At 40.7% G+C, this 25,610-nt stretch overlaps 1 protein-coding gene across 2 annotated transcripts in view; it reads right to left on the bottom strand.

Moving 5' to 3' along the window:
• The window catches only part of RALGPS2 (Ral GEF with PH domain and SH3 binding motif 2), a 116,212-nt gene that overhangs the window by 85,534 nt on the left and 5,068 nt on the right, over positions 1 to 25,610 (bottom strand). For both annotated transcript variants that reach the window (XM_036387387.2, XM_036387385.2), the window contains exons 2-3: positions 6,871 to 7,002; positions 4,209 to 4,316 (exon numbers count right to left, since the gene is read on the bottom strand). In XM_036387387.2, coding sequence (XP_036243280.1) covers positions 4,209 to 4,316; positions 6,871 to 6,927 — 165 coding nt within the window. In that variant the 5' untranslated portion in view covers positions 6,928 to 7,002. The remainder of the gene's footprint in view (positions 1 to 4,208; positions 4,317 to 6,870; positions 7,003 to 25,610) is intronic.

Here is a 25,610-nt window from a genome sequence, read left to right on the forward strand (position 1 = left end):
GTCAAAAAGTAATAAACAGTCTAATAATTAAACAGTAGCTGTCTAAGGAATAAGAATTTACTGTAAAGCAAAAAATAAATATTTCCTCAACCTGAGGTTGGCCAGCACCTTAATTTGGAGCTCATGTCCCCAAGCATTCTCCTTCTTTCCTTCAGCCTCACCAGCCTCCCCTTCCCACTGCCACTGCACCACTAACAGATCCCTCCCCCACAAATTGTGCCCTGTGTGCTCAAAACCACACTTCTCCCTGGGATGAAAATGGGGAGCATTCACTGCGACCACGCCGACCCCGGGCACACCACGGCCCCCCCAGCAGGGCCAGACACCACGGGGCAAGGCTGGCACCAGCCTGGCTGTGGCTTCCAGCCCAGCAATAAAGAACTGAGCAGTGACCAGCCTAACAGCAGGGCTTTAAATCAGAGATGGTCTCCTTCCTAGTTCCATCTACAAAGCTGGCCATTGAATCCTTAAATGTGTCCTACTTTGTCAGGACCCAGGACATCCCTCTGGCTGTCCTGAGCAGCCAAGACCCCTGCCAGGGGGCTCAGAGACCCTGGCACAGAGCCCAGAAATGCCTGTGGGTTTGATCATGACCCGTGGAGCAAGTTACCAACCTTAGATGAAGATCTGCAAGCCATGACAAATAGAATGATAATGAATTTATCACAAGGTGAAAAAGTAGATTTTGGGGTTTCTAGAATGGAGGTTCAGGGGGGCAAGATGGAGGATCTGGGCATGTCCAGCCTTTCTCCTTCTTCTTCTTGGCCTCCATCTTCTGCTGCGATGTTGGCACTCACAGATTGGTTTAGAGTAGAAGCTCACTGTCTAACATAGGTGATGGGTATTGAAAAGTAATTGTAAACATTGTACATATAGTTTTATTATAAAGACATAACACCACCCCTAGGGCACACAGTGTGCCTGGAACTGTCTTGCTGAGTGGACCTCGGCAGGGCAGGAGAAAATTTTTCATAGATAAGATACAATAAACAACCTTGAGACTGAGAAATGAGGAGCCCTGACTCCTTCTTCGAGTGCTGGGCTGGGAAAAGAGACTTTCTAATGCATCTTGGGGTCACTCTGACAAGCTAAAGAGCCCGACACTACTTCATACTTATTGAATGGGATTCTTCTTCCCCAAAATCCATGCAACACTCAGGTATTCAGTACATCCCCTGGAAGCTCTCTGTAAGCTGCAAGGTGATAAAGCAAACTATAAATTTGCAACAGCAGCAGCAGGGCCTGAAGATCTCACCCATTTCTGTAACTCAGCCCGTTCTAAAGCAGCCTTCAACCTTAGGAAGAATTAAAACCACCCAGCTGCTAACAAGGTTATAACTGACTCTTACACCTCTATTACAACAAGAATTTCCATTACTGTTCCAACTGGCCCCCTTGAAGGGCTGGAAGACTTTTGCTCATGACACAAAGGACCATTACATGAAACAGCACTCCTCCTGTGTACTCAGGACAGTGTTAGACGACTGCCAAAGGTGAGAATATGGAAATAAAATCACCAAAAATATCTGCACTCAGGTTTCTCTTTGGCTTGGTAGCGGCTACTTGAAAATACAGGATTATAATCTTTTGTTGTCCAACTCATCTCTTACCCACTAAATGACTAAACAGAGAGAGTTTTGAAATGATAATGATGTCTTTGAGACAGTGGGAACTGGAAATACACCTGTGTCTCTCATTGGTACTGAAATCACTAGCATGGATCTTATTTCCAGTGTATCTCAAACTTCATTATCTTTCAGATTTTTGTTCTTCTTGATAATTGTACATCTCCCATGTGTGCACAGGGACCTGTTCTAATCAAAACAGATCACACAAGGTACAGGATGGGACCTCATAATGTCTGTGTTGACTTGATCCTGATCAGTGAACTCTCACCTTTACACCACCTCTGTTCAGGAACTCTCTTCATTGGAGCCAAGGCTTCCTGACCACTATTTAGACAGCTGCCTAACTACCTCTTGTGCAGCAACTTACTTTTATTGCTGTTTTACTGGCTTTTTCATGTTATCTTTCCTCTCAATCAAAAGCTACTTAGGCAGCCCATGAATTATTTCATCAGTTTACCACTTCAAAATAAATTACATTATTTTAAACAGTATTCACTCTGCTGTCACAGAGACATGCCTGCAGCCTGCACTGCATCCATTTTATAAGAGCTATCAATAAATGAGAAGCTTTCTCATACTTTGAAAAAGCAACTGGCAGCATATCCATGTCCAACCCAAGAGGTACTACCCACCACCAGGAAACCTCACACACTTTTGCATCTTCACATCCACACTGAAACTCAGATGAAGATTTTACACCTCTGTGTTATAGCAGAACTAAACCCAGGAAGAATAAGGAAGTGGCTGAGAAAATAAAAACAAGGGTCAAAGATACTTTTCCTCCACAGTACCTAAGTTTTTGGCAAATTTACTTATTTCTACAACCTTCAGCAAGAATGATCAGAAAAAGACAGTATTCAAAGCAAAAAGGTGCTACTGGAAAAGTAGATACAGTGCCTGGGGAAACAAACATTAACAAAGAAGTGCAGCTGTGTAAAGAAACACTCAAAAAGAAATAAAATCAATTATTTCCTTGCCAAAGGACTGAATACTGATGATTTTGTTCAATTGTTCAGAATTCTTCATGCAAGATGTTTCATATCAATTTATAGTAAATCAAACCTGCTACAAAGAACCAGATACTTTAAAAGGAAAAAGGTTAAAAGCAAAAATGTTTCTTTTGAGGGACTGAGAAAACAGCAAAATTATACTTAGTAATAGAAACCAAAAATACAAGCACAGCTTCATAACTGTAATGTGAAATGCTTAATTAAAAGATTCCTGTTGGTGAGTAGAACTCTACCCACTTTGAGGCATAACATGGAAACAGGAAAAACACTGGATTTGGATACAGATTTTTTCCTAACCAAGATTTCTTAAGTGGGTAACATTTAGAACACACGGAGTCAAAGGTTGCTGCATTTGAGAGAAGGAGGATTAGATGGTGGAGCACAAGAATTATGAAATGTGATTCTATGACAAGGCACCTCTGTATATTCTGCTGTCCAAGGGAGTGACAGCAGCTCCACAGAGACTGACTGATCTATTCTGCTGCCCAACAGCATCTACCACTGGTAAATAGTAGAGCCATTCAACAAACTCATTCTGGCCTGAATGCACATTCCACTGGAATTCATGTCCCTAGCCCCAGATTCCCCAAGTTACATTTACTTTATGTACAGGAATCATAAGATAAAACTGGAAGGACAGCCAGCCCCAAAAAAAATCTTCCCATGGAAAGTGGGTGATGCATTGCCCAGCTGTTCCTGACAACAGAGCAAGGAAGAGGCCCAAACCACATGACTTGAGCCTCAGTCAGGAATAAATCCCATCATTAATTATGATCCTCAGCCAAGAAGAATTTAATGTTTAAGTACCACTTCATAATCCAGCTGCTTTAAATTTTCAGTGTTCTCATTAAAATCAATTGTGCCATTAATAATTAACTGAAATAGTTATTAACAATTACAAACCAGAACAAACTAAATGGGAATATTTTGTGACATGTATTACTCCATATCAATAATCTCCCCAGGACAATTCCTCATCAATCTCATCACTTGAATTGGAAATATATTAAGAGCTTAGCAATCTTTCTAGCAACATACTTGAATTACTTAGAGGGACCATCTGTTGTCCTCACCTCCACAGGGAGTAAAAACAAAACTAAACAATCACCCAACATCTTAACCAATGAGATGTTTAACCAATTAACATTGGTTAAACATCTCATTATTCTGTGCAGCCAAAAGAAGAAAACTAGAAAAGCTTCCTAGAGCAAGAGCTAGCAGAGCTAAGAATTAAAATAGCTCCAGAAAAAAACCCAAGTACAGATCAAATATTGCCTTGCAACTAAAATATGCACGACAGAATTAAACTGTGTCACATAGAATAAAGAATCTTTGGTCTATGCTACGTGTAAGAGTATGAAAAATACCTGGACAGCAGAGCCCAAAAAGATAAATTAATTTCAATTCAAATTTCTAACAGAATAGAGACAATGAAGAAGAAGAACAGGATCTGTTTTTAAAATCCATGGATGACAGAAATTAGGCGAGAAAAGTGCAGCAATAGAGAAGCAGAGAAAAGCTGCAAAGCAGAGTGACACACAAAGAAGTTGGAATTCCTGGACTTGCTTACCGCATATTCCTCTGGTGTGACCTTTAGAACATCAAATACCACTGCATCAAAGCTCTTCTTCAGTTCAGATGAACCCTTGTCACTCAAGGACTCGGAGCTGCTACTCTTCTGCAGAAACAAAAAACCACAGATGATGTTTTGGACCTGTCCTTCTTGTCTTCTCTTTTTTACACTCTGTCCAAGCGTCATTGTTCACATAATTTTTCAATTCAAATTCAGTCACAGAACAGACTTTTTCCTGATGTGGACTGCAAAAAATCAGACCCTCAAAGTGAGAACTGGATTTCCATGGATTTCCTTTTAGCTGAAGGAGGGCAGGGTTAGATTAGATGTTAGGAAGAAATTCTTTGCTGTGAGGGTGGGCAGGCCCTGGCACAGGGTGCCCAGAGAAGCTGTGGCTGCTCCTGGATCCCTGAAGTGTCCAAGGCCAGGCTGGACAGGGCTTGGAGTAACCTGGGACAGTGGAAGGTGTCCACTGCATGGGCTTTACCATCCCTTCCAATCCCAGTAATTCCATGGTTCCAAAGGAATTCCTCAACACACAACAGCTGTATTTCAATGAATAATTAAATTCCAATTTTATTGACAGGAAAGGTAATAACAGCAACTGTATCAACAAAAGCAATACAGTCACAGTGAAATTCAAGCAGAAAAAATATCACAAAGATAAGGAAAATGGGCCTGTCCCAAGGGAATAGTTATCAATTCTCTTCCTCTTTCTCTTTAAAACAAGGAAGCTTACAAAAATTACACTGAGCTACATGTGTTCCTGTTGAAGACATTTAGCAGAAGGAATTTTAGTGTTGTTTTTAAATTGCAGTAATTCACATTTGCAAAAAATACCAGATACTAGGATGTCATTCTATGAGCATTTATCTACAAAATAAAGATTTTGCTTCCTTGAAAAATACAAATGTGGCTCAAAAAATAAACACTTCATACTGGCTTCATATGTTTCATAGACAGTTTTCACATTAAAGCAATACATCTGTGTTATGAGCAGTCACTTCCTCTAGCACAGAGATGCAGACCTACATTCTATTCACTCATTGCTGAAGTTGTGTCAGGGCAAGTTAGGCTTGGGTATCAGGGAAAGGCTCTTCCCCAGAGGGTGCTGGCACTGCCCAGGCTGCTCAGGGCATGGGCACAGCCCCAAGGCTGCCAGAGCTCCAGGAGGGGTTGGACACCACTCCCAGGGATGCACAGGCTGGGATTGTTGGGGTGGCCAACACAATCAAGGCCCTTTGTGACAGTCTGTGCCATTTCACTGCTAATGTTGAAAGCTTTCAAGGCTGTGGACATGGGTCCTTGAGAATTCAGCCAGTTAAAATAAACTCATATCCATTTTCAAGCACATTTGATATAAGGACACATTATTAAGAAAATGCTTATTTAATAATGATGTCCACTTTTAATCAGATTCTGATATTACAATCTCTCTGAAAAATATGCCTTTGAAAACACCAACAAAAAGCTCCACACCAGACATGCATTTTCAGTAACCAGTATGCTTACAGAAACATTTCAGTTACAAGTCCTCTTTCCTACTTCTTAGTCAAGATAGGGAAAAAATACCACTTGCTTAAAGTAAATTTATGTAATTTTGCCAAAATATATTTTACTCAATTTTATCAGACATCACATAAACATTCAAGACTATTTTGCTGAGTAAAAAGGTTGCTTTCCTCCAAGAAAATTTTTCAGGTGCATGCCAAAAAACAGTCAATGATTCATGAAGCAATTATAACAGGAGTACAAGAACCTATATAAAAACAAACAACAGTCTTGGAGACCGATGCCAGCTCTCTTGACAATAGTTGTGAAATTGTGGTGGAGATTATTTGGTTCCTTTTGGTAGCACAAAACTCCCAATTTTCCTTTGGCCTTGTTTGTGGTACTCCCCATTTCCATATGCAAGTGCACACCATACAGAGCTGCTATCAAAACTCATCTGTAAATATGTAAATAAATAAACAAAACATCTTTGCTACATTGTAGAGATTCGTGGAGGAAGCAACTTCAGTCAGGACTTTGTGGTGTTCTAATTTCAGCCCAAGCCTCTTCCTTAACATGCAGATGACAAATGGAAAACTACATTCACTTCAAACTAAGAGGCACCAGCAGATGAGGCCAATCTCCATTGCTTGGCTGATGCACACACTCAGCTCACAAGCTGCTCATTTCTAGAGGGCAGAAGCTTTGATGGGCAGGAGAGATCCCCACCTATGCCAGAAGAGAGTCCAAGAGACAAAGGGAACAACTTTATTCACTGCTGCTGTGTCAGACTGCCCCTCAGTAACACACACAAGTACCTGTCAAAGAAAAGAACATTTCCCACCGGCCTTGCCAAGCCAGCTTAATGTGCTAAGAGTGTCTATTCTTGTTAAAACTTGAAAAGAAAAGCTTCCTTGTCTAGATGTGATGGAAGAGAACATGGAAAAAGTCAGCTTTGGCTATGGTATATGCAAGTTCATGCTCTATTTTGGTATGCCAAGTTCAGGACTTTACATTTTATTCACACTGAACTGGAGTGTATGAAACCAACACATAGAACAAGAATCTGTTGGATGACAGCTGTTAAAAGAAAAACTCACATTTTAGTGCACTTTAAAGTAAAAATGGAGTACACAGTTAGCCAGTAAGGGAGGTTTGCAGTCCTTACCTCTGAAGCAGTAGCTGCAATGTTGACACCACTGGACTGTCCGTTCATTAGCTCCATACTGCCCACACCATTAATCTTCAGCCCTACATTTACAGCAGCAGGATCATCTCCAAGGCAACCCAATAACCATTCCTACAAAGAGCAAAAAGGTGTCAGAAACCACTTGCTGCAGGGGTTTTCATCAAGATGCAGTGCCTAAAATCCTTAACAAAAATAAATGACTTCCAAAATGGCTACACCACTCTGAGGTCCAGACTTTGGATTCTAACCTGTATTTTAAGATTACCAACATACTTGAAACCAACATAAACTGAAGGTTCCATTAAGATCCATCAGTCACTGGCAGTATTGACTTACCATATTGTTCCCCCTATTGTTTTCTCTATGCCAGGAATCAATGTGCAAATACATGCAGTATCCCTAACAAATTGAGGTCTGCAACATCAGTTCATATACTCTGCTTTTCCTTTTCTTACCAGCTTTAAAAGATATATTCCAGTATATATGTTAACTCTATTAGGTAACTTTAAGGTATTATCTTATCACTTCCTGTCTTATAGGACTCTTCATTAGCTTTAAGCAAAAATTATTACATTGAAAGCAATAAAAAGTAAAAGTGGAATTTATACATTTCTCCACAAATGATCCAAACTATTGTTTAGTAAAAAAAAAAACAACCAAAAAACAACAGAAAAACACACAAAGAAAGGAAAACTCCACACACTGACTTTTAATGCATCCTTGCATGAACACTATGACTTTCATTTCTGCAGAGAAAAGGCTGCAAAGAAATGGAAGCCTTTGGCATCCACTATAAAAACAGTGAGACTACCCAACCACAGTGTTACAGAGTAAAAATTGGTTTGTGCTTAAATTAATGAGCTGTTAGTGCCCTCTAGTGTGAACACTCTTATAAATCAGCTTCCATGGATCTATGTCTAAAGCACAGGTGACTGCTTCCACAGTTGCTGCTGTTTATTAAGTTCACTTTTGGTTTGTAGTTTAATTCAGAGCTATTGCATGGTCTGAAAACAAATAGAGAGTGACAGGTAACTGGGTAATTCCACATGACAAAACAGTTTTACAGCAGCTCATACTTAATGCCTCTAAGGAATGCAATAAAATAATCTGAAAAGCTTTATCTCCAAGTGACCCAAACCAAGTATGTCAGACAGACAAGCTTGGAAGGCAAGAAACTGCAACATTTGAATAAGAAAACATCCCCAAAAAAAAGAGCAATATTTAAGCAGTAAAATATCCTCAAATTTTCAAGTGTCACCATAAGAATGCAATGCAGAAAGGAAAGCAATGAAAGAGAGCAATGTGGCAGATGTCAGTCAAACACAACAGCTTCCAGGTATTTCTGAGTATGCCAGTCCCATCTGAGCTGTTCAGGACAGCCACCCACATTCCACCCTTGGCTGTTTTGGGAAAACTGACAGAACTCTCTCATTCCCAGGAGAGAGGATGCTACATTGCACTTGAATGTTACACTCCCAGTCCTCGTGCTTTAATTAACACTGATTCCTCCACTGAAAATGCATTCAACTGCACTTAAGCTTTAAATTACAGACCACATAAAAGAAAAAAATCTCATCTCTGGCTTCTGAGTGTCACTGCTGTCCTGTCCTTCCCCATCTCCATTACCCTTCAGATTGTCTTGTGGAATATTGCCAAATGCACAGCTCCCCAATGCCTCTCTCCTGCAGCTTTTTCATTTACAGAAGGGAAAAGCACAGAAATAAAACTCTGATGTGTTACAAGTTTCATTTTTGTAGTGACAGTAGAGGACAGAGGTATCACATCTTCAACACCACTGTCAGGTCCCCCCACATGCTCAAAATGGTACATTTATCCCAAAGTAATCTCCTCTGTTTAAAAAAGCCCTACCCTTTAAAAATTTGGGGTTTTTTAACCACTACATTTTTAAGAAAAGTTGGCACATTGGCTTTGTATGATACAGTTATGTAGAGTATGACAAAATTGTGTATTCTTAAATAAAGGTTATATATTTGACCCTTGCCTCACATCAGCTTCAATTGTTCCCCTTCTCCATATCAATGGGAGGTGAAAAGGGAAAGAATTAGGGACGTCCTTCTGTGCAAGGAAAATAAAAACCTGAGCTCTGAGGCTTTTTTTCTGGCCATATTTGGATGGTGTTAATTAAAAGAAATTACAGCTATCATAGAAGGCTACGGAGTTGGCAGCTCAGCCTCACATCAACAAGAGCAAATGAATTCTTCTATCAGCAAATGCTCAAGCCCAGTTTCCTCAATGACTCCTCTCACATAATCTACAGGCACTCACAGGAACTTCCTCCCCATATTCCCTGACAGATTTTCCACCTCACAGGATCTGCCTGGAAGGGACAGCAGTGCTGCACACTGATCCAGGTTCTCCTTTTCTACCTGGTTACTGTGATGGGAGTTGAGAGAACTCTGTCTCAGTTAGGTGTGGGCCACCATGCTGAGAAGTGGCACACAAACATTGGTTTTTTTCAATTTATTTTTTTAATAAGCAGAAAATCACTTGGGAAAAAACCCTCCATGCAAAGGAAATGGAGTTGACAAAATATAACATCTGCCATCAAGCTGTATCCTAAAAAAGCTGTCCACACAATGATAATTTTGTGCCCACTGCTACATTACAAGAGTATGTCTGAATATATTTATGCTTTTTCATATTGTGTGAAGATACAGTAAGGAGCTGAATTAGTACTGAGCTGCTGTAAATATATATTTATCAACTTTAAAGTTGCAGAATTGGCAACCTTCACAATGTTCTCATGTCTAGCAGCTTTCAGAAGTACATCACCACTCCCCTAACAGGAACAGTCACAGCAACAGTTTTGGTCAATGCGCTGCCTGAGACAAATATTGAAAAAAACCTCACACTGGAATAACTAAATCATTTGCTTCCTATACTATCCATCTGCTCAACACCCAAATAATCTGTGAACAGCAATATCAGAAAGCGATCAAGAGCAGAGAAGGTCAGAGCAGCACAGCTGGGTCTGTGCAATGACTGTCACCACACTGCAATAGGTCACAGTGTTCACTGCCTACCTTGCATATCCAATTACCAAAACTGAGCTACACTGAGTCATTTCAACTTCCACTCAGTTTCTCCTCTCCACTTCAATAAATGCCTTTGTGCTCAGAAATGAATTACATGTGGAACTGAGAGTGTTTCCTATGATGCACAAACACCTAAGCATTTATGCCAGCCTGAAGCCTTGACACACTGTGTGGCATCTTCCTACCATGCCATTCAGACTGTACAGTAGAAAGCAAACTAAAAGTACTGATACAAATATTCATCACACCCAAACAATGAAAATATCTAGACTGTTGTTGTGGTTTAGCCCCAGCCAGCAATTCAGCCCCATGCAGCCACTGGCTCACTCCCCCACAGTGATGGGGGAGAGAATCAGCAGAACAGAAGTGAAAAATCTCATGGGTTGAGATGGAGACACCTCAGTAGGGAAAGTAAAACGTGTGTGCTTGAGCAAAGCAAGGAATTAATTCACTGCTTCCCATGAGCAGGCAGGTGTTCAGCCAGCCCCAGGAAAGCAGGGCTCCACCCTGTGTAACAGTGACTTGGAAAAGTCACTCCAAATGTCAGCCCTTCCACCTTCTTCCTCCAGATTTATATTATTATATATCTATATGTGACCTAGAATTACCCTGTTGGGGTCAGCTGTCCTGGCTATACCCCATCCCAATTTGTTGTGCACCCCAGCCTCTTTGCTGGTGGGATGAGGAGCAGAAAAGGCCTTGACTCTGTGTAAGCCCTGCTCAGAGTAACCAAAATATTGCTGTGGTATCAACACTGCTCTCACAAATCCAAAACACAGCCCCACACCAGATACTGTGGAGAAAATGAACTTGATCCCAGCCAAAGCCAGCACAGCTAAGCAGGGTCTGCTGCCTTCAGTGAGTTTTTCTGCCAATTCACCCAAGGCTGTGCTGCTGACCATTCCCACGCAGGCACTGCCCTGCAGATCCCCCCAAGGGAAGGCAGCTCCGAGCAAGGGCAGCAGCAGGGTGTGCCCGAGCCCAGCTGCTGCAGAGCCCCCCTGATCTCAGCACAGAGGGGAGCAGAGAGTGCCCTTTGTTCGGACAAACAGCTCTGCCAGACCCACTGACTGCATCCCAGCTGAGTGTGAGTCAGTCAGCTGGTGCTGGAAACGCTTCTCCCCGAGTTCTTTGTCACAAGTGACTGTCTCCTGGGGTTAGCTGCAGCACCACGGGGCAGCCGACACTGCCTCTACAAAACCACAGAAGCAAGGAATTTCAGAGAACCTCAGCTGGCTCCAACCCACGTACTCCTTCCTTCCTGGTGTCACCAGCATCGTGACAGTGAGCACACTCCAGATCACACACAGGGATTGTGTTGAAAATTGTATGCTGCAATTGCTGGAGTTTGCTAGGTTGAACTCGCATTTGTATCACACGGCATAATCAGAAATCCTTTGTAACGTCAGCTACATTCAAATGGTTACTCTAGCATTAAGCATTACACCCTCCGTGTGTGGAATATCTGAAAGAACCTGAGCAGAGAGGACTGGACTCTCACAGACATCTAACAGAGCATTGATGCCTGACTCCCTTCCACAGCAGATGTTCTTGGCTCAGTTCGGGTCAAACACTGTTCCCAAAATACTGTATAAACAGCATTTTAAAAGACAACCCTAAAATTAAAGGCAACCCTAAAATTACATTTGAAACTCCCTGGCCAGAACAGTACAAAAGCTTTGAGGAAACAGTGAAATTTTAGGAAGAGCTCAAGAGTCAAGATGACCAATATCCTCTTTATTCTTATGCATAATGTGAGTACAAAGTGTCATTTGTTTTGATCCCCATGAAGAAAACAAAAGTGCCTTGCATGGATCATCATTAACTATAAATGCAGAGTCACTACCCAAGACTGTAGGGACCAAAAAAATCTGTTCCAGACACAATGAACCTGAGCTCCTGATCTTGTGGAAACTAGAGAGTGCAGAAAAACTTCTCTCTAAAAGGTAAAAGCTGAGACAGCTGCTAAGAACCTACACAACCCACAACAAAAAAAGGGAAGAAACCAGACATACTAAAAAAAAAACAAAGCACACACTCCACATCTAAAGAAGAGCCAATGAACATAAAAGCCCCACAATGAAGCAGAGAGTCGCCAAGGAAGAGGCAAAGAACAACAAAGAGAAAAGAAACTGCATCTTCCAAACGATATCCTTCAGTTCCACATTCCAGCCACCAAAGCAGAAACCCACCCAAGTTACTGCACTGTACAAGTAAAGACAGCATGGAAATACCCTTAAAGAAGAGAAATGAAAATCACCTAAAGCCACACTTTAATTCAGTTTTCAGTAGGCATGATGATATTAAAATAGTAAAACTGATAAAAATAGTAACTTCCACAAAAGACATAAAAGCTCAAGCAAGTTAATACTACTGCACTCTCCTGAAGGAAATTTATCACTGAAAATAATAAAATCCCAGACCTAAAATCTCACACACTATGAAATCTCCAGATGTGAGTATCTTGGCAAAGCACTGCCTAATTTACCACTAGTGAAGACTGAGATAAAAGAGAGAAGACACACGTTGGGTAGAGGCATGACAAAAGCAGATAGTAATCTGTTTTTTTAATATTATGCTCCCCTAAGAGTTATTAAATGTGCAATACCACTACAAATATTGTAACAAAAACCATTTAGAAATACAGGAAAACAATGTAATACAGGAGAAATAAAACTATCTGATGGACAGAAGAATGAAAAGAAAAAAAGTCAATCATTAAAGGACTCTTGTAGCTGACTCCTGTAAAATTTCTGCTGTGAATTTCAGCTGGAAATGATGCCACTAAAGCTGTAAGCATGAAGTAGCCACGTGAGACCCAGATATTTACATGAGTTATGAACCAACACTACCTGCAAAACATTGCAAAAGGGACACTGATGCTGTACTCTATGCAATTCTGGTCACCTTGTTCCCAAAACGTTTTTCCATGAAATGCATGCACAGAAGGGCTTGCAGGTATTCTGAAGGCAGTGAAACTTCTTTCCTAAGCAGAACCCATGAGACCTCAGCTTGCTTATGGTAGGAAACTGAGATCTGCATGAGGACACAACTGCCATATTTAACTATCAGGAAGATAAACCAGAAGTATATAATGCAGATAAACCAGAAGTGTATAATGCAGATAAACCAGAAGTATGTAATGCAGATAAACCAGAAGAATAAAATGCAAATTTATGCTCAAAACATGAGTACCAGCAATTGGGTTCTTGAACAGTTTTCAGACACCACCACTAACAGCAAATATCTCTCAGCTGCTTAAGTTGATGCTGGATTCCTTCCTGACAGAGACTGTCACAGCTGACCCAGTGACACAGACTCCTGCTGCAAACTCAAAGCACTTCTGTGCTCACACAGCTCACTTCTGTCACACACACATTCTTTCCCCAAGCATCTGTTGCACAACAGTCACAGCAGTATCAGCTGGTTAAGCTCCAAGACAGATGAAATTAGAATCCACGGAATAGCAAGAAAGGGAACAAAAAGTTCTTTCATTAGGTTTGACACTGAAGTCTTAAATAAAAATGAAGTTTCATTTAAATTTAGATTCTCTTTTTCTACCTTAGAAAAAGGCTTTAGCTGTCAATTAGGCAAAATTATTATTCTTTAAGACACTATTCACAGAGCACTTTGACTATAATTTGTTCTGAATCAATCCTATTGCTGCTTTTATGCACCTCATTCCCCAACTTAGGGAATGGAAGGAGGCTGGGGGAGAAATAAAGAAAGAGAGAGAGATAACAGCAAGGTAACAGCAAGGCTCTGTCTCATTCATATCTTGGTTTCCAGCTATCTAGGCCTCTTCTCTGTGGTTCTCCAGTACCCATGCCCCGCTTTTTAATCTCAAAAACTGGTACAACTTGTAGCTCCCATGTCCTAGGATGAGATAAAGAAAGAAGAACCAAAACTGAAAGCCAGAATATCTTTCTCCAAGGCACAAGTTACTCATTTACCAAATCCTATTACAAAAATCAAACCATTATCTCAGTCTGTCATCAACTTGCAACAACAATCAAGAGGTTCAGCTCAAAATGGAAATTTTTCCAGGTTAGTTACACACAAATAGGAAGGAGATCCTTACCACTCTGACTTCCACCACTCCAAAGCAGCTTTCCTCAGTGGACTGACTCAGGGCCAAGACTTAAATGGGAGATATTCTAGCAGAAGGCAACAAATTGGAGTATGAGAACTGGTACACAGCTGCAAGCAGTGGCAGATCTGGGCCCTCACAAAGGCACGAATCACGCAGAAGGAAAAGGATCATTGCAGGCAACAAATGGAGTAAGCCAAAAATGTGAACACGTGTATGTGCTATTTAGGCCTAGCATGAGGTCCTAAGAGGTTGGCATTCTGCTACCTAAAGGCCTCTCCAGCAGTGTCTGAGTGTTAAAAGACAAAGTGTGGGCACACTGAGACAATACTGCACAAAACCTGAAGTACTTTCTGCTCTCAAACTGCTTACAAATCATCAGGTCCCTGGTGCTTCTTCTTCAGAGATCACCAAGAAGCCTCTGATTGTAGTTCTTGAGACAAGTGCAGAGAACAAAGCTTTATTTCTTTGGATCTGCAATTTTTTAACTTTGCAATTGTTATCAGAAGAGCGAAACTCTTGAATTTATGAGACATACTTTGGTTTCCCTCCCATATTGCAAAAGAGTAAGCAGTAGGGAATTCTTTTAGCACAGAAAGTGTAAGGTTCTTCCTTCCTGATCTCCCTCCCACAACTAAAACAAACCCAAAGTTTAACCTCTTGGAGCAAAATCTGTTTTCATCCTGAAGAAGAAATCCAGGTTTGCTCAGTAAGGAACCAGAGCAGAATCCCTCCTTGTCCCAAAGACACAACAGGAGAAAACATAACCTAGAGACATTGCTGAAGGAAATACTTATTTTCAAGAATAAGAAGTAAAAAGATTGCAAAGAAAATAAATAGGATTTAAACTAGAGGCAAATAATTTTAATTAATTAGGCAGTTCTATAAGATGATAATCTTTCCCCAATTGGATTTTCAAGACCTCCACCACTTAGCCATACAGTTGTCATTTTTGTTTGCAAACAAGAAGAGAAGTAATTGATTAATGTCCCCTTGATTAAGTGATGCTCAGTTTGCAAAGTGTTATTCTGGCTAAGAAGTGCAGGCACGAAATCACTGGAATTAATAAACAACACATCTGTGGACACCATTCTGAACAGGGATATCATCCTTCAGAGCATGCACCAGTGGAGCACTGAATGCTGCTAACATGGACTTCAGCATCCAAAAACTCTTTTCAGAGGTAGTTAGATCCAGTTTTGCTTTGTCTGAGGATAACACAAGTAACACACAAATGGGGAAGAATTATTAAAACTCTGCATCAGCAAAAATAACACATCTCACAGTGAACAGTCTCTAGAACTGCCTTCTGTATTCCTAGCTTCTTTATTATTATTTTCAATAAAGCAGCACAACAAATTTCAGCAGAAGGCAGACTTGAAGAAAATCATTGTAATGATCTGCAAATGGATCCATGCAGGTGCCATGCCTTCTCTCAGAAGGAAAAAAATGGGGAAAAATACTTGAATATAATTGTATGTAAGTGGCACACTTGTAAGTTCTGAGACAGGAATGACAACTGACAGCCTGAGTTTTGTTACTGCAAACAGACTCCAGGAACTCTGACACCAGCAAATCACCAGCCTCACATGCCAAAAACACATGAAGAAAAAACCTGACAAAAACTAAGCCTGAGGATCCACTCTGAATTTCCTGTGTAAACCTACACATCACACAGGGTAAAGAAAATGTAAAGAAAAATGTAAAGAAAATGCCTCCAGGAGTAGGCATGGAAATTTGAGTTAAGTCCTAGAGTCAAAATTGCAAACAGCCAAACGAAAATTAAGATGATCAAACCATCCTGGGACAGTTTTTAACAAGAGAGAAAATCCCAAGTGTTGCTCAATAACAGCCTCCAAATCCACAGAATTAAGGACTTGGTTCATCCACCAGCCTTGGCTGCCCCCTTGGTTTGTACAGTAAGGCATAAAAGGAAAAGAAGTCAAAACTCCTCCCCTGTTGAACACCTGAGTTTTTTACTCAGAAGAAAATACTGCTGAGAGAACATTTTAATGTATTTGTTTATTAAGCCACTAATAAACACTAAGGACCTTTCTCAAAGAGGACACACAATATCTTAGTCTGGTTTGAAATTCAGCTTTCAGAGAGATGAGTACAGCCTTTATCAGTAAAACCTGGGACAGCAACATTTCAGCCATGTTCTCTATAATTATTCTGTCCTGAACATCATGCATTGATATGCACTGTTGCTATAGAAATGGTGCTAACAGGGAAAAATCTATCAGCCTATGAATTGCCTGTTTGCTATGATGACTGCTATGGGAAACTACAACAGACATTTGGGGGAGAGAGGGGATCTTCTGTGCCACCTGTGTCACCATCCCTGCATTCATTTATGGAAGTGTGTCAAGCCCAGGGCACACAACTTCAACAAGCAAACAACACACAAACCAGTTATTTATGAATCTGAGCATCCCATTCACCTCTTTTCCATATTTCTGTCTCACTTTGGAAGGGCCTCAGTAAATCAGCCAGCTCAGGAGAGAACAGATAAAGATTCAAATAGCCATCACTTAAATACCTTTCTCCACCCAAGATCAGTCAGCAACCAGTGACCACCAAAGCACCAGCCTAATAAAACACCTGGAAACCAAGTCACAGAAACCTGGAAAGCAAGTTAACTCAAGTACAGGACTCCAACAGTCAGATGGCCTGACCATTTATCAGTGACCCACTCAAAGTGCTTGAAACTGTTGACCAAAAATATGTTTGCTTCAACTGAAACAACTCAGAGTGTGTATTTTCATGAAGGAGGAAAATGTATTTCTAAGATGGCATCAGACTTTTTTTCTTGTTATCAAAAGAGAAACTTATGGTAGATCACAGGGCAGGGTGTCTCTGTAGACACTCAGGGTAGACAGGAATTTATTTGAAGGCCTGAAATTCTGGTAAACCCATTCATTGCTTGTTCACAAACAATAACAGTCCAGTCACCAGAAAAATCTCAATGTGATTTCAGGTAAATGGGCATTACAAACAAGAGCCCTGCTGGAGCCATTTCTAAGCCATCTATCTGCATTATTGATGAAAGGATGTGCCCTAAAGAGGGAATGACATCATAAATATCTACAGAACTTGTGTAACTGCTGGAGAACACAATGCTTTCCAGAAGACATCAAAAAGACACTGAGATGTAGCAGCACAAGCATTAATTTGAAGAGCACAGCTGGCAAGGAGTAAGAACCAGCTATACAAAATCATTTGTATACCTCTAAGGGCAGTAAAGGCAAGCCTTAAATTCTTGTTACAAAACCAAGAGAAAGACACTGCAGGGGTAAGATTAATGACATGCCTTCGATACAGACTGTCAAGAAGGATTTTTAAGATTATTCCAGCACTGTGAATTCAGCACAGTATGTTCACAAGTGATATCCTAGCCAGCTACTTGGATATTTGAGCTATTCAGTGGATGACTGGGTAATTATCACTCAAACATATCCTTAAGCTTATGAAACACAGCTGTGTCCATTTCTGCCAAATCAATGAAAGCAGACATTAAAGATTGATTTAAGTGCAGACATGTGCAAGCTGGAAACTTGGGTCCAAGAGTAATGACAGAGGTACTCTGTACACAATAGAGCTGTCATGGATTTGAAGGAAAATGGTGTTTTGAATGTAAACTACTGATTTACAGCAGTTAACACTTTCCTTTTAAGGAAACCATGCCATTTAACATTTCATTGAACTAAAAAGAGAATTATATTCAACTTTTTGTTAATCTTTTAACTGATGAAAAGTCAAACTAGAATGCTATAATGCAAGAAAGTGCATGACAGGGCAAGCTATCACAAGTAGGGATATAAAACCCATTGTCATGGGACCACAAGGTGATGGTAACTTTATCTTTAAAAAGCTCACAGATTAGAACCTTCCAAAAGAATCCCCTATCTGCTACTTCACTAATACTAATAGCCAAAATCTCTGATCTTAGCAAAATGATTGGAAATTGCTTTGCTTCCTTTCCAGGTTCACCAAAACCATCACAGCAACAAAGCAGCACAAAGCTCAAGGAAAAAAACACAATTAGAAGAATTAAAGCAAAGACCCTCAGATCCTAAGACATCTACCAGGTAAGGATTCCCTGGCAACTTCTGGCAGGAATCCTGCAGGAATTCTGTCCTAAATTTTGCACAAACATGTTTTTTCCCCCTTCTGCAGAGAGGACATCTTCTGGCTCAGAATAACCAACAACACTGGCTTTTTCTAAAGATTGGTCATTGTGGACAAACCAATGGAAGCTAATTGTTCACCTCATCTAAATGAAAATACAGCACTTCTTTGAGCCCTGCCATGCCCTGGATTGCTGCCTTAAAACAAAAATCCAGTCACACAAATATGTAGCTTAGCCAAGACAAGCATTTTTGCTCTCATGCAAGATTCACCTTGAAAAGGAGGAAAAAACATGAAAGAAATGCCCCTAACACAGAGAACTGAAAGGGTCTGAGCAATTGTTTCTAAGTATTGGGAATGAGTAGCCCAAGTTACAGTTTGGACAAGGATTTGATACTGCCTCGTCATTACTATCATTAAACTGTCCTTGTTCTGGAGGTACAAGGAAATCTGTCAACATTAGAAGGATGACTGGATGCTGCACACCAAAGCAGGAGCAGCCTTGCCTGAGCAACAAAAAAGCTGCAGTGAAGAGAAAGTGTGCTGGGAAACAAACTCAGCTGGGAGAGCTCAACAGGGAGCCCAATTAAATACATACGTGTGTGCATGTGTGTGTATATATATAAACTAAACTAATTAAGAGCTTTCAGTATTATCTCAAAGTCAAGATCATCCATATCATCAAACTAAAAAACCAAAGCAAAACACAAATTAGTAATGCATTTCCCCATGCTAAACTAGCAAGAAGCAAGTTGCCTCTTACCTGCTGAAAGAATGGCTGCAAAAGTCAATACCTTGGCTGCCCTTTGAAAACACTTTAATCTTTTAGTTTCACGTTCAGCTTGCCGAGTAGGGGAGGTTCATGCTGGTCCTGCTGTTATTTAAACATAAAAGAGAACCAGCCACATCATAAATAGGGTATTAGTACCTTACTGTTGAAATACCCTGAAGTCACCAGCCACAACATGGTTAGTGTGTTTTGGCAGGTGATACTTCTGAAACAGCTTTATCACTTAAAAGCAAAGCTATTTTAATGATCTATACAAATTTATCTTTCACTACCTCCAAGTCAGCCAACAAAAACTACCTAAGCAAAAACAGGCAACCCAACTACTAATTTAAATGCAATATTCATATAAGGATTTACAGGGTCTTTCTGACAGAAGAATCTAGTTTGTTCACAAACAACAGAGCAGGGCTTTCCAGGAGAGCTGTGTGTGGCTAATAAACACCATCAATCTGACAGAGGTGGCAAACATCAGACAGCAGGGCTGCTCTACCAGAGACTGCTGCATAAAGCAGCCCCCTCACTGACAAATGGAGCCAATTCAACATCAGCTCACCCTGGGACCCAAGCAAATGCTCAACCCGGCCCCAAAAGCCCCACACCCAAAAGAGAACACAATTCCTAAGTGGCATCTCCAGCCTAGGCAAGACTCCTGTACCTCTTCCATGACATGTTCTCTGATTTAAAGTATTGTTACATTAAAAATATCAGCCTCCTCATCTTCAGAGAAGATGCTGACTATGAATTCCAAAAGACAGCAATTTTTTTTCCTGTAAGCATTTCTACCAACTTCAGGAGAATCAGAAATACAGAAAAAGCAACAAAGAAACAGTGATCAGCAAGTCTAATGATAAGATCATAGAAACACACCCTACTGCCCTGGGGAAAAAAAGATATCCAATTCCATTAACAGGCTGGAACATAATAGGGAAAGATGACACCAGAGAAAGAGACAAACAACAAAACCTTCAGTTGCTGAAGTCCATCACTTCTCCTCATCTTCCCTCCCTCACTTCAAGTAGAATCAAGAAGAGATCCACGACATTCAGTACCAGACACAGAAATCTGACACCTGAAAGCAGCACAGAACTCAGGCAAATCCCAAGGCAGCAAGGGAAGCCTGTCTTTTCCTGGTCCCTGCAGAGATCTCACCTCTGTCCACGTCCTTTAACTCCACTACTGCCTGATTCTGTTTTCCATTTAAGATTATTACCTCATAAAAAGAGATGAAGAAAAAGTAAGTAAAAAAATTTCTTAAGTCAGGAAAGTAAGAGCTACCTTTAAAAAAACCTCCCAGGTACAGCTGAAATAAAGGTCTAAATTCTTCTACAATATATCTTTGTTTGCAAATGAGGGATTTAACAGAAGTTTTGTGGGTGCAATAGCTTAGTAAGACATCTCTTACGTTTGTCTGATAAATAATGCAAGGAGCTATCTTCTCTTTTTAGCAGTATCACTTAACAGATGCCAGCTGGATTTCTGTGTGTGTCTAACAGTGCAGCACAAATACAGCACACCTCTGAATTGTATCAACACACAGATCTGCACAACAGATTTCACATCTCCCAAACCTACTCTTCATAAAAGACTTTGGCCTCAACAATGCCCTTTCAATTAATGTCTTTACTGGCTTATAAGTGATACAATTCAGATCAAGAATTATTCTTCAACAAAACCACATCAGCCTCAAATCAATAGTGCATATTGTCAACTCCTTTTAGTCTAAACATGCTTAAAAGTTCATACCTGTTTTACACACTTGCTAAGTTTTGCTATAAGCCCTGACATAATGTCACCTTAAATACTTTCAAACTTTCTATTGTACATACAAAAAAAAAATAATATAGCAAAGTGCAACAACAACACATACATGGATATTTCTTTCCCCTCTCCCTCCCAGTCATATGGCATTGATGACCAAAACCAGAAGAAATTAAAAGAGCTCCAACTGCTGGTCTTGAACAGTTTTAGACCTCTCTTCTTAACAAACCTGTGTCCCTGAATACCAGCTTACACACAGCTATAGAAATACCTCTTTGAAGATAAATTAAATTGCTTTATCTGAAACATGAACTAGCTCCTCATTGAAGAAGCCTCCCCACCAAGAGAGCTTCAGAAAAGAGTCAAGACTGACTTTACAGAAGTATTAAAGGCAAGTCACAGCATGAAATACAGTTCAAGTTCTGTCATCACATAGACCCTATCCACATTAAAAAAAAAGCCAGTGAGTTAATTAGGTCCAAGGGCAAGTCATTACATGCAGGCACTGAGGAAGCTGCTCTCAAGCAGGTCCTAGAGCACTCCATCTGCTTACCTGCCATTCCTCAAAGGTAAAGAAATACTTTAGTACCTCAAAAATAGCTTTTTTTGCTTCATATTGCTTTAATGTGCCTTCAGCTTTATAAAACACTGTACCTCTGGCACACATCAATAGGGAAAACTTACCAAGCTTGCTTTTTTGTTTCATCTCCTGACTACAATTTGGTTAACATCATTTTCCTCTCTAAATTCCTTTAGAATTATTCCAGGTGGACACTCAGCCACTTTAACAGATATTGGCAGTAGAGCTGAACAACCTCCACAAATAAAATCATCTTTTGCCAGCATACCTACAGCTACCTAAGGGTACAAAAGATAATCAAAGAATCACAGTTTCACACTGTGATTAGATTTGGCACTGCCACCTTCCTTTGTCCAATGTAACACAATATGTGCTTGTTTAAAGCACCATTAAAAACTTAGCAAGGCACATCACTATGAATACCAAACTCTGTTATCAAAGACCTACCTGGCAAAATCTCTTCAAAATAAATGCAAAATAGGCCCAGCCTAGGAGGGAAAAAAAATCCCCAAAGGAGGATTGTAAGAAATTATGTATGATCAACAGAGCAAACAACCAGCAATGAGTGGAGAGCAAAGCCTTTTTCAAACACAAAGTAGCAAAAACATTTCTACCACAGAGGGACATTTGCTCTGATATAAAGAACACAGGAAACAGTTTCCTAAGAAACCACACACCTGACACCATCAGTGAATGACATATTAAAAGGTAATAATAATAAAGCCTCAGAGCTAGGTAATGTTTAACTTCATCTTATCTTGAGGCAGACCTGCAAGGGCCAGATTTTACCCACCCCAACAAATGCCCCGAGTTTCAGGCTGCTCACTGTGCACCACACTCATGTCTCTCAGGAGCAGAGGGTTCACGTGTAGCTAAGCAGAAATCTTGCTAATACTTCAGTAATTTTGCACTTTGAGCTCCAGAAAATACTTGCAAATCACTTCAACTGCATGGAAGGACTGAACTCAATGGATTCTACTCTCACACATTATTCTTTTCCAAAATGCCTGTGGGCATAGTTCTGTAAAAGTCTGATCAATAATTGTATCAAAATTATTTAGAGGCACTTACCAGACAAGCCTGATGACTAATGCCTAAACAAACTGGTCAGTCTAAAAGTACATGACTAATATTCTAAAAATACACGAGATAGCTGCCCCTTCTCAGGTAGGCTTACCAATAAAGCACATGGGAAAAGTGGCTGTTGGCAGAGCGCTCTGGACCTGCCAGCAACAGCAGCACTGTGCAGGTGCCCTTGAACCACCCAGGGAAAGTTAATGACACGACACTGGGAGAGGAAGTACAACAATTGAGAGTCATCCACGTAAACGTGTGCTTTATCAATACACTTCATAACATGAAGTTACCAATTAGTGACAGCACAAACCAGTGATGCAGTAATGGGAAAGTGAGCAGCTGGAAACTTTGGACCTTTTTATCTTTTAGTGGTCTGGCACTTAGAATTTGTGCATTTTGAAATCCACAATGAGCACACAGGAAACTATGCAATGCTACCAGCATTCTAACACCTCACATCTGCTAACTGCACATGCTCTTGGAATCCCCAAAATACTTTACAGACTTCTGGACATGATCAGCTGTATGAACAAGTTTCCACCAACATCATCATCACTGCCAACTCACTTCACCAGCCTACTGTAAAAGATGCAACAATGGCAGAGTTTAGCTCTATGCAAAATGGATTTTCAGAAGTGCCACAAGGATCCTAAAATGCCTTAAATTTTCCTGCATAAAATCTGAAACAAAATTTCAACTTTATTTCAAGCTCCCAGACTTGCACACCCAGCTAGGGATTCAAGATAGCCACTCCACAAGCTCAGCTAATAAACAACTGACATTTGATCCACTTTTGATTTCAGTTGGTTTATGGGAACTTGATTTTATACTCACCATTCATCTCCATCACTAATGCTTTTTCATGTTCCTTTCTGGGCCATGAGCTTAGCCCAGGAGTTTGTATAGCTGAAGTGAACATCTTGGGGGAAAACTATCAAACTGAACCACAAGGCAAGGACCAGGGGGGAAGCTTAATTTCTTAGCTGGGTAAGTTTCCTGCAGCTCTCTCTGCTGCATTATCTCTCTGCCAATACAGGGAGAGGAGTGAGCAGTCAATAAATAAGCTGCACATGGGGTCACAATCTAACTCAATTACAAACCAACTCAGATTAGTTACAGCTGTGGAGGACCCCAAAGTTATCAAGCAAGCAACAGAAATTCAGAGCAATTAGAAGATTACACAAACCTGGCAATAAAACAAGTGGACTAGAAACAACCATTTACAGAGTTTATAGATTTGAGTTTTACACAGAACTCACAAGTCTATCTGTGCTTATGCACCTCCTCAGAAAGATTCATATATGAAGCTAATAAAGAAAAACAGTAGAGATGAGACCTTCAGCTTTTCACTGGAGGCTTCTGCCTGCTTACACATTAATCTGAAAATGATGTATCGCAGCAGAAAATGTGTTTTGTACTAGTCCTGTTTATTCACTTATTAGTCTCAGTCTGAGTCCAGTCACTCTGTGACACTATACCACTAATTCTAGATCTAAATGAAAATATAATACTAGAGTCTAGACAATTACCCCCAACCCTGGGCACATAAATAATGTGATAACAGCAATCCAATTTACAAACTGCATTAAGATCACTCTTTTCGGGATCTCTGCCAGTTTTATCTAGCCACTATTATCTAAGAAATACACCTTCAACTTCTGAAAAAGATCAATATCCTTCTTCCCCAGCACAATCAATCTGAGCCCATTTCAATGAGAGCTGATTAGAGTCTCCAAGCTGCCCCTTAATGAATAATGAGGGAGGCACAAATCAAACAACTTTTAATGCCACACTACTACAGCAATGGTCAGAGCATGGACAGCCAGACCTAGGTCACTTCAGACTGAATTGATTGCTGCCAATAGCACAGCTCCATTAAAGAGGAAAAGAGGTGACACATACATATCCCAAAGCCCAAGTGCCACTGAGGCAGCTCCAAAGCCAGCAAAGCCTTCTGCATCCAAATCACTTTAAAATGGAATTACAGCCTGAGAGCCAGGGTACCTCAAGCTTCTCCTCCGCAAACCCTGTTACCCATTTCTTCTCTGAGCACTTCAGCCCTCAGACAGCTGATGGACACACAGGACAAGCACTGTAAGTCAAGAGATTCATGAGCTTCAAGAAATTAATAAATTGGGCCAACCACTTTTTGGCAGAGGAGCTCATAGCAAGCTCCACAATCAAATTCCCTCGCTGGCAGCTCTGCTTATGCCTTGGCCATGCTAGTTTCAACTCCTTAACTGACCCAGGCTTGTTACAGTTCCTTACTTGCACTAGGAACTACACTACTATCTAAAACCCACGGGAGGAAGGGCAAAGACAATTTCCAGTCAAAACTTTCCAGGTCTAATCAGCTGGTGGGGGGGGGGGGGGGGGTCTCAGTTTCCAGTCAAAGGCTTAAAACAGCCTGATTTTACTGCTTCAGTATGATTGCTAAGAACAAGTAATAAACGTGAGTCACCAGGGGGCACTAACACTTCTACCAAATAGCAAATGCAGCCCTTCAATTAGGGAGGCTGATAATTACATCCACATCATCATGTATATTTTATCTGGATTGAACTTCAGCCAGCTTGTTCTAATCCATGTTCAAATCTCAACTACATACTGATGAGGCACTGAGCTACACTAACTGTTGTGGTCACACTTGGAATACATGGGACAGACTCACAGTCTCCTCAGACAGAGCAGGGAAAATAGGCCAGGCACACGTTCACACGCCAGCTCAGGCTTCCCGTGCCTACAGAATGTATGTGCACATTTAAATACAAATGGAATTCTGAAACAGGCATGGAGAACAGGCCACAAGTCCTGCATCTCAAAGAAACAGAATAAATAACTATTCTTAGGAGTTTGAATCAAGATCTGTCCTATCCTAGGGGACTGCAAGGAGCATCAGCCTGGAGAAAAGGGAAAGGCTTCCCCTTGACCATCACACAGCAGTGGATGTGGTGTTCTCTTAAGTCTGGCATCAAATCAACTGCCATGTTACAGCCTTAATCTTTAACACAGGAGGCTGCTCTTTACACTGAGAAATAGGCAGGTTTTTAAACCACAAATATGATGCTCAGGAGGGGCTGATGAGAGAGTTTCTTGATATTCTGACCTAGTAGCTCGAGAGCTTCTCAGTGCCAGCCACAGCTGTGCCTGCAGCACAGCCAGGGAGTTTCTGGGGAAGGAAACCCTGACTTGTTGATGCAGTTGATACAAAGAGCCAAAACACACCTAAACAGTGCA

This window comes from Molothrus ater, chromosome 9 (assembly GCF_012460135.2).
Source record: "Molothrus ater isolate BHLD 08-10-18 breed brown headed cowbird chromosome 9, BPBGC_Mater_1.1, whole genome shotgun sequence".
In the NCBI taxonomy this organism is placed as follows: domain Eukaryota; kingdom Metazoa; phylum Chordata; class Aves; order Passeriformes; family Icteridae; genus Molothrus; species Molothrus ater.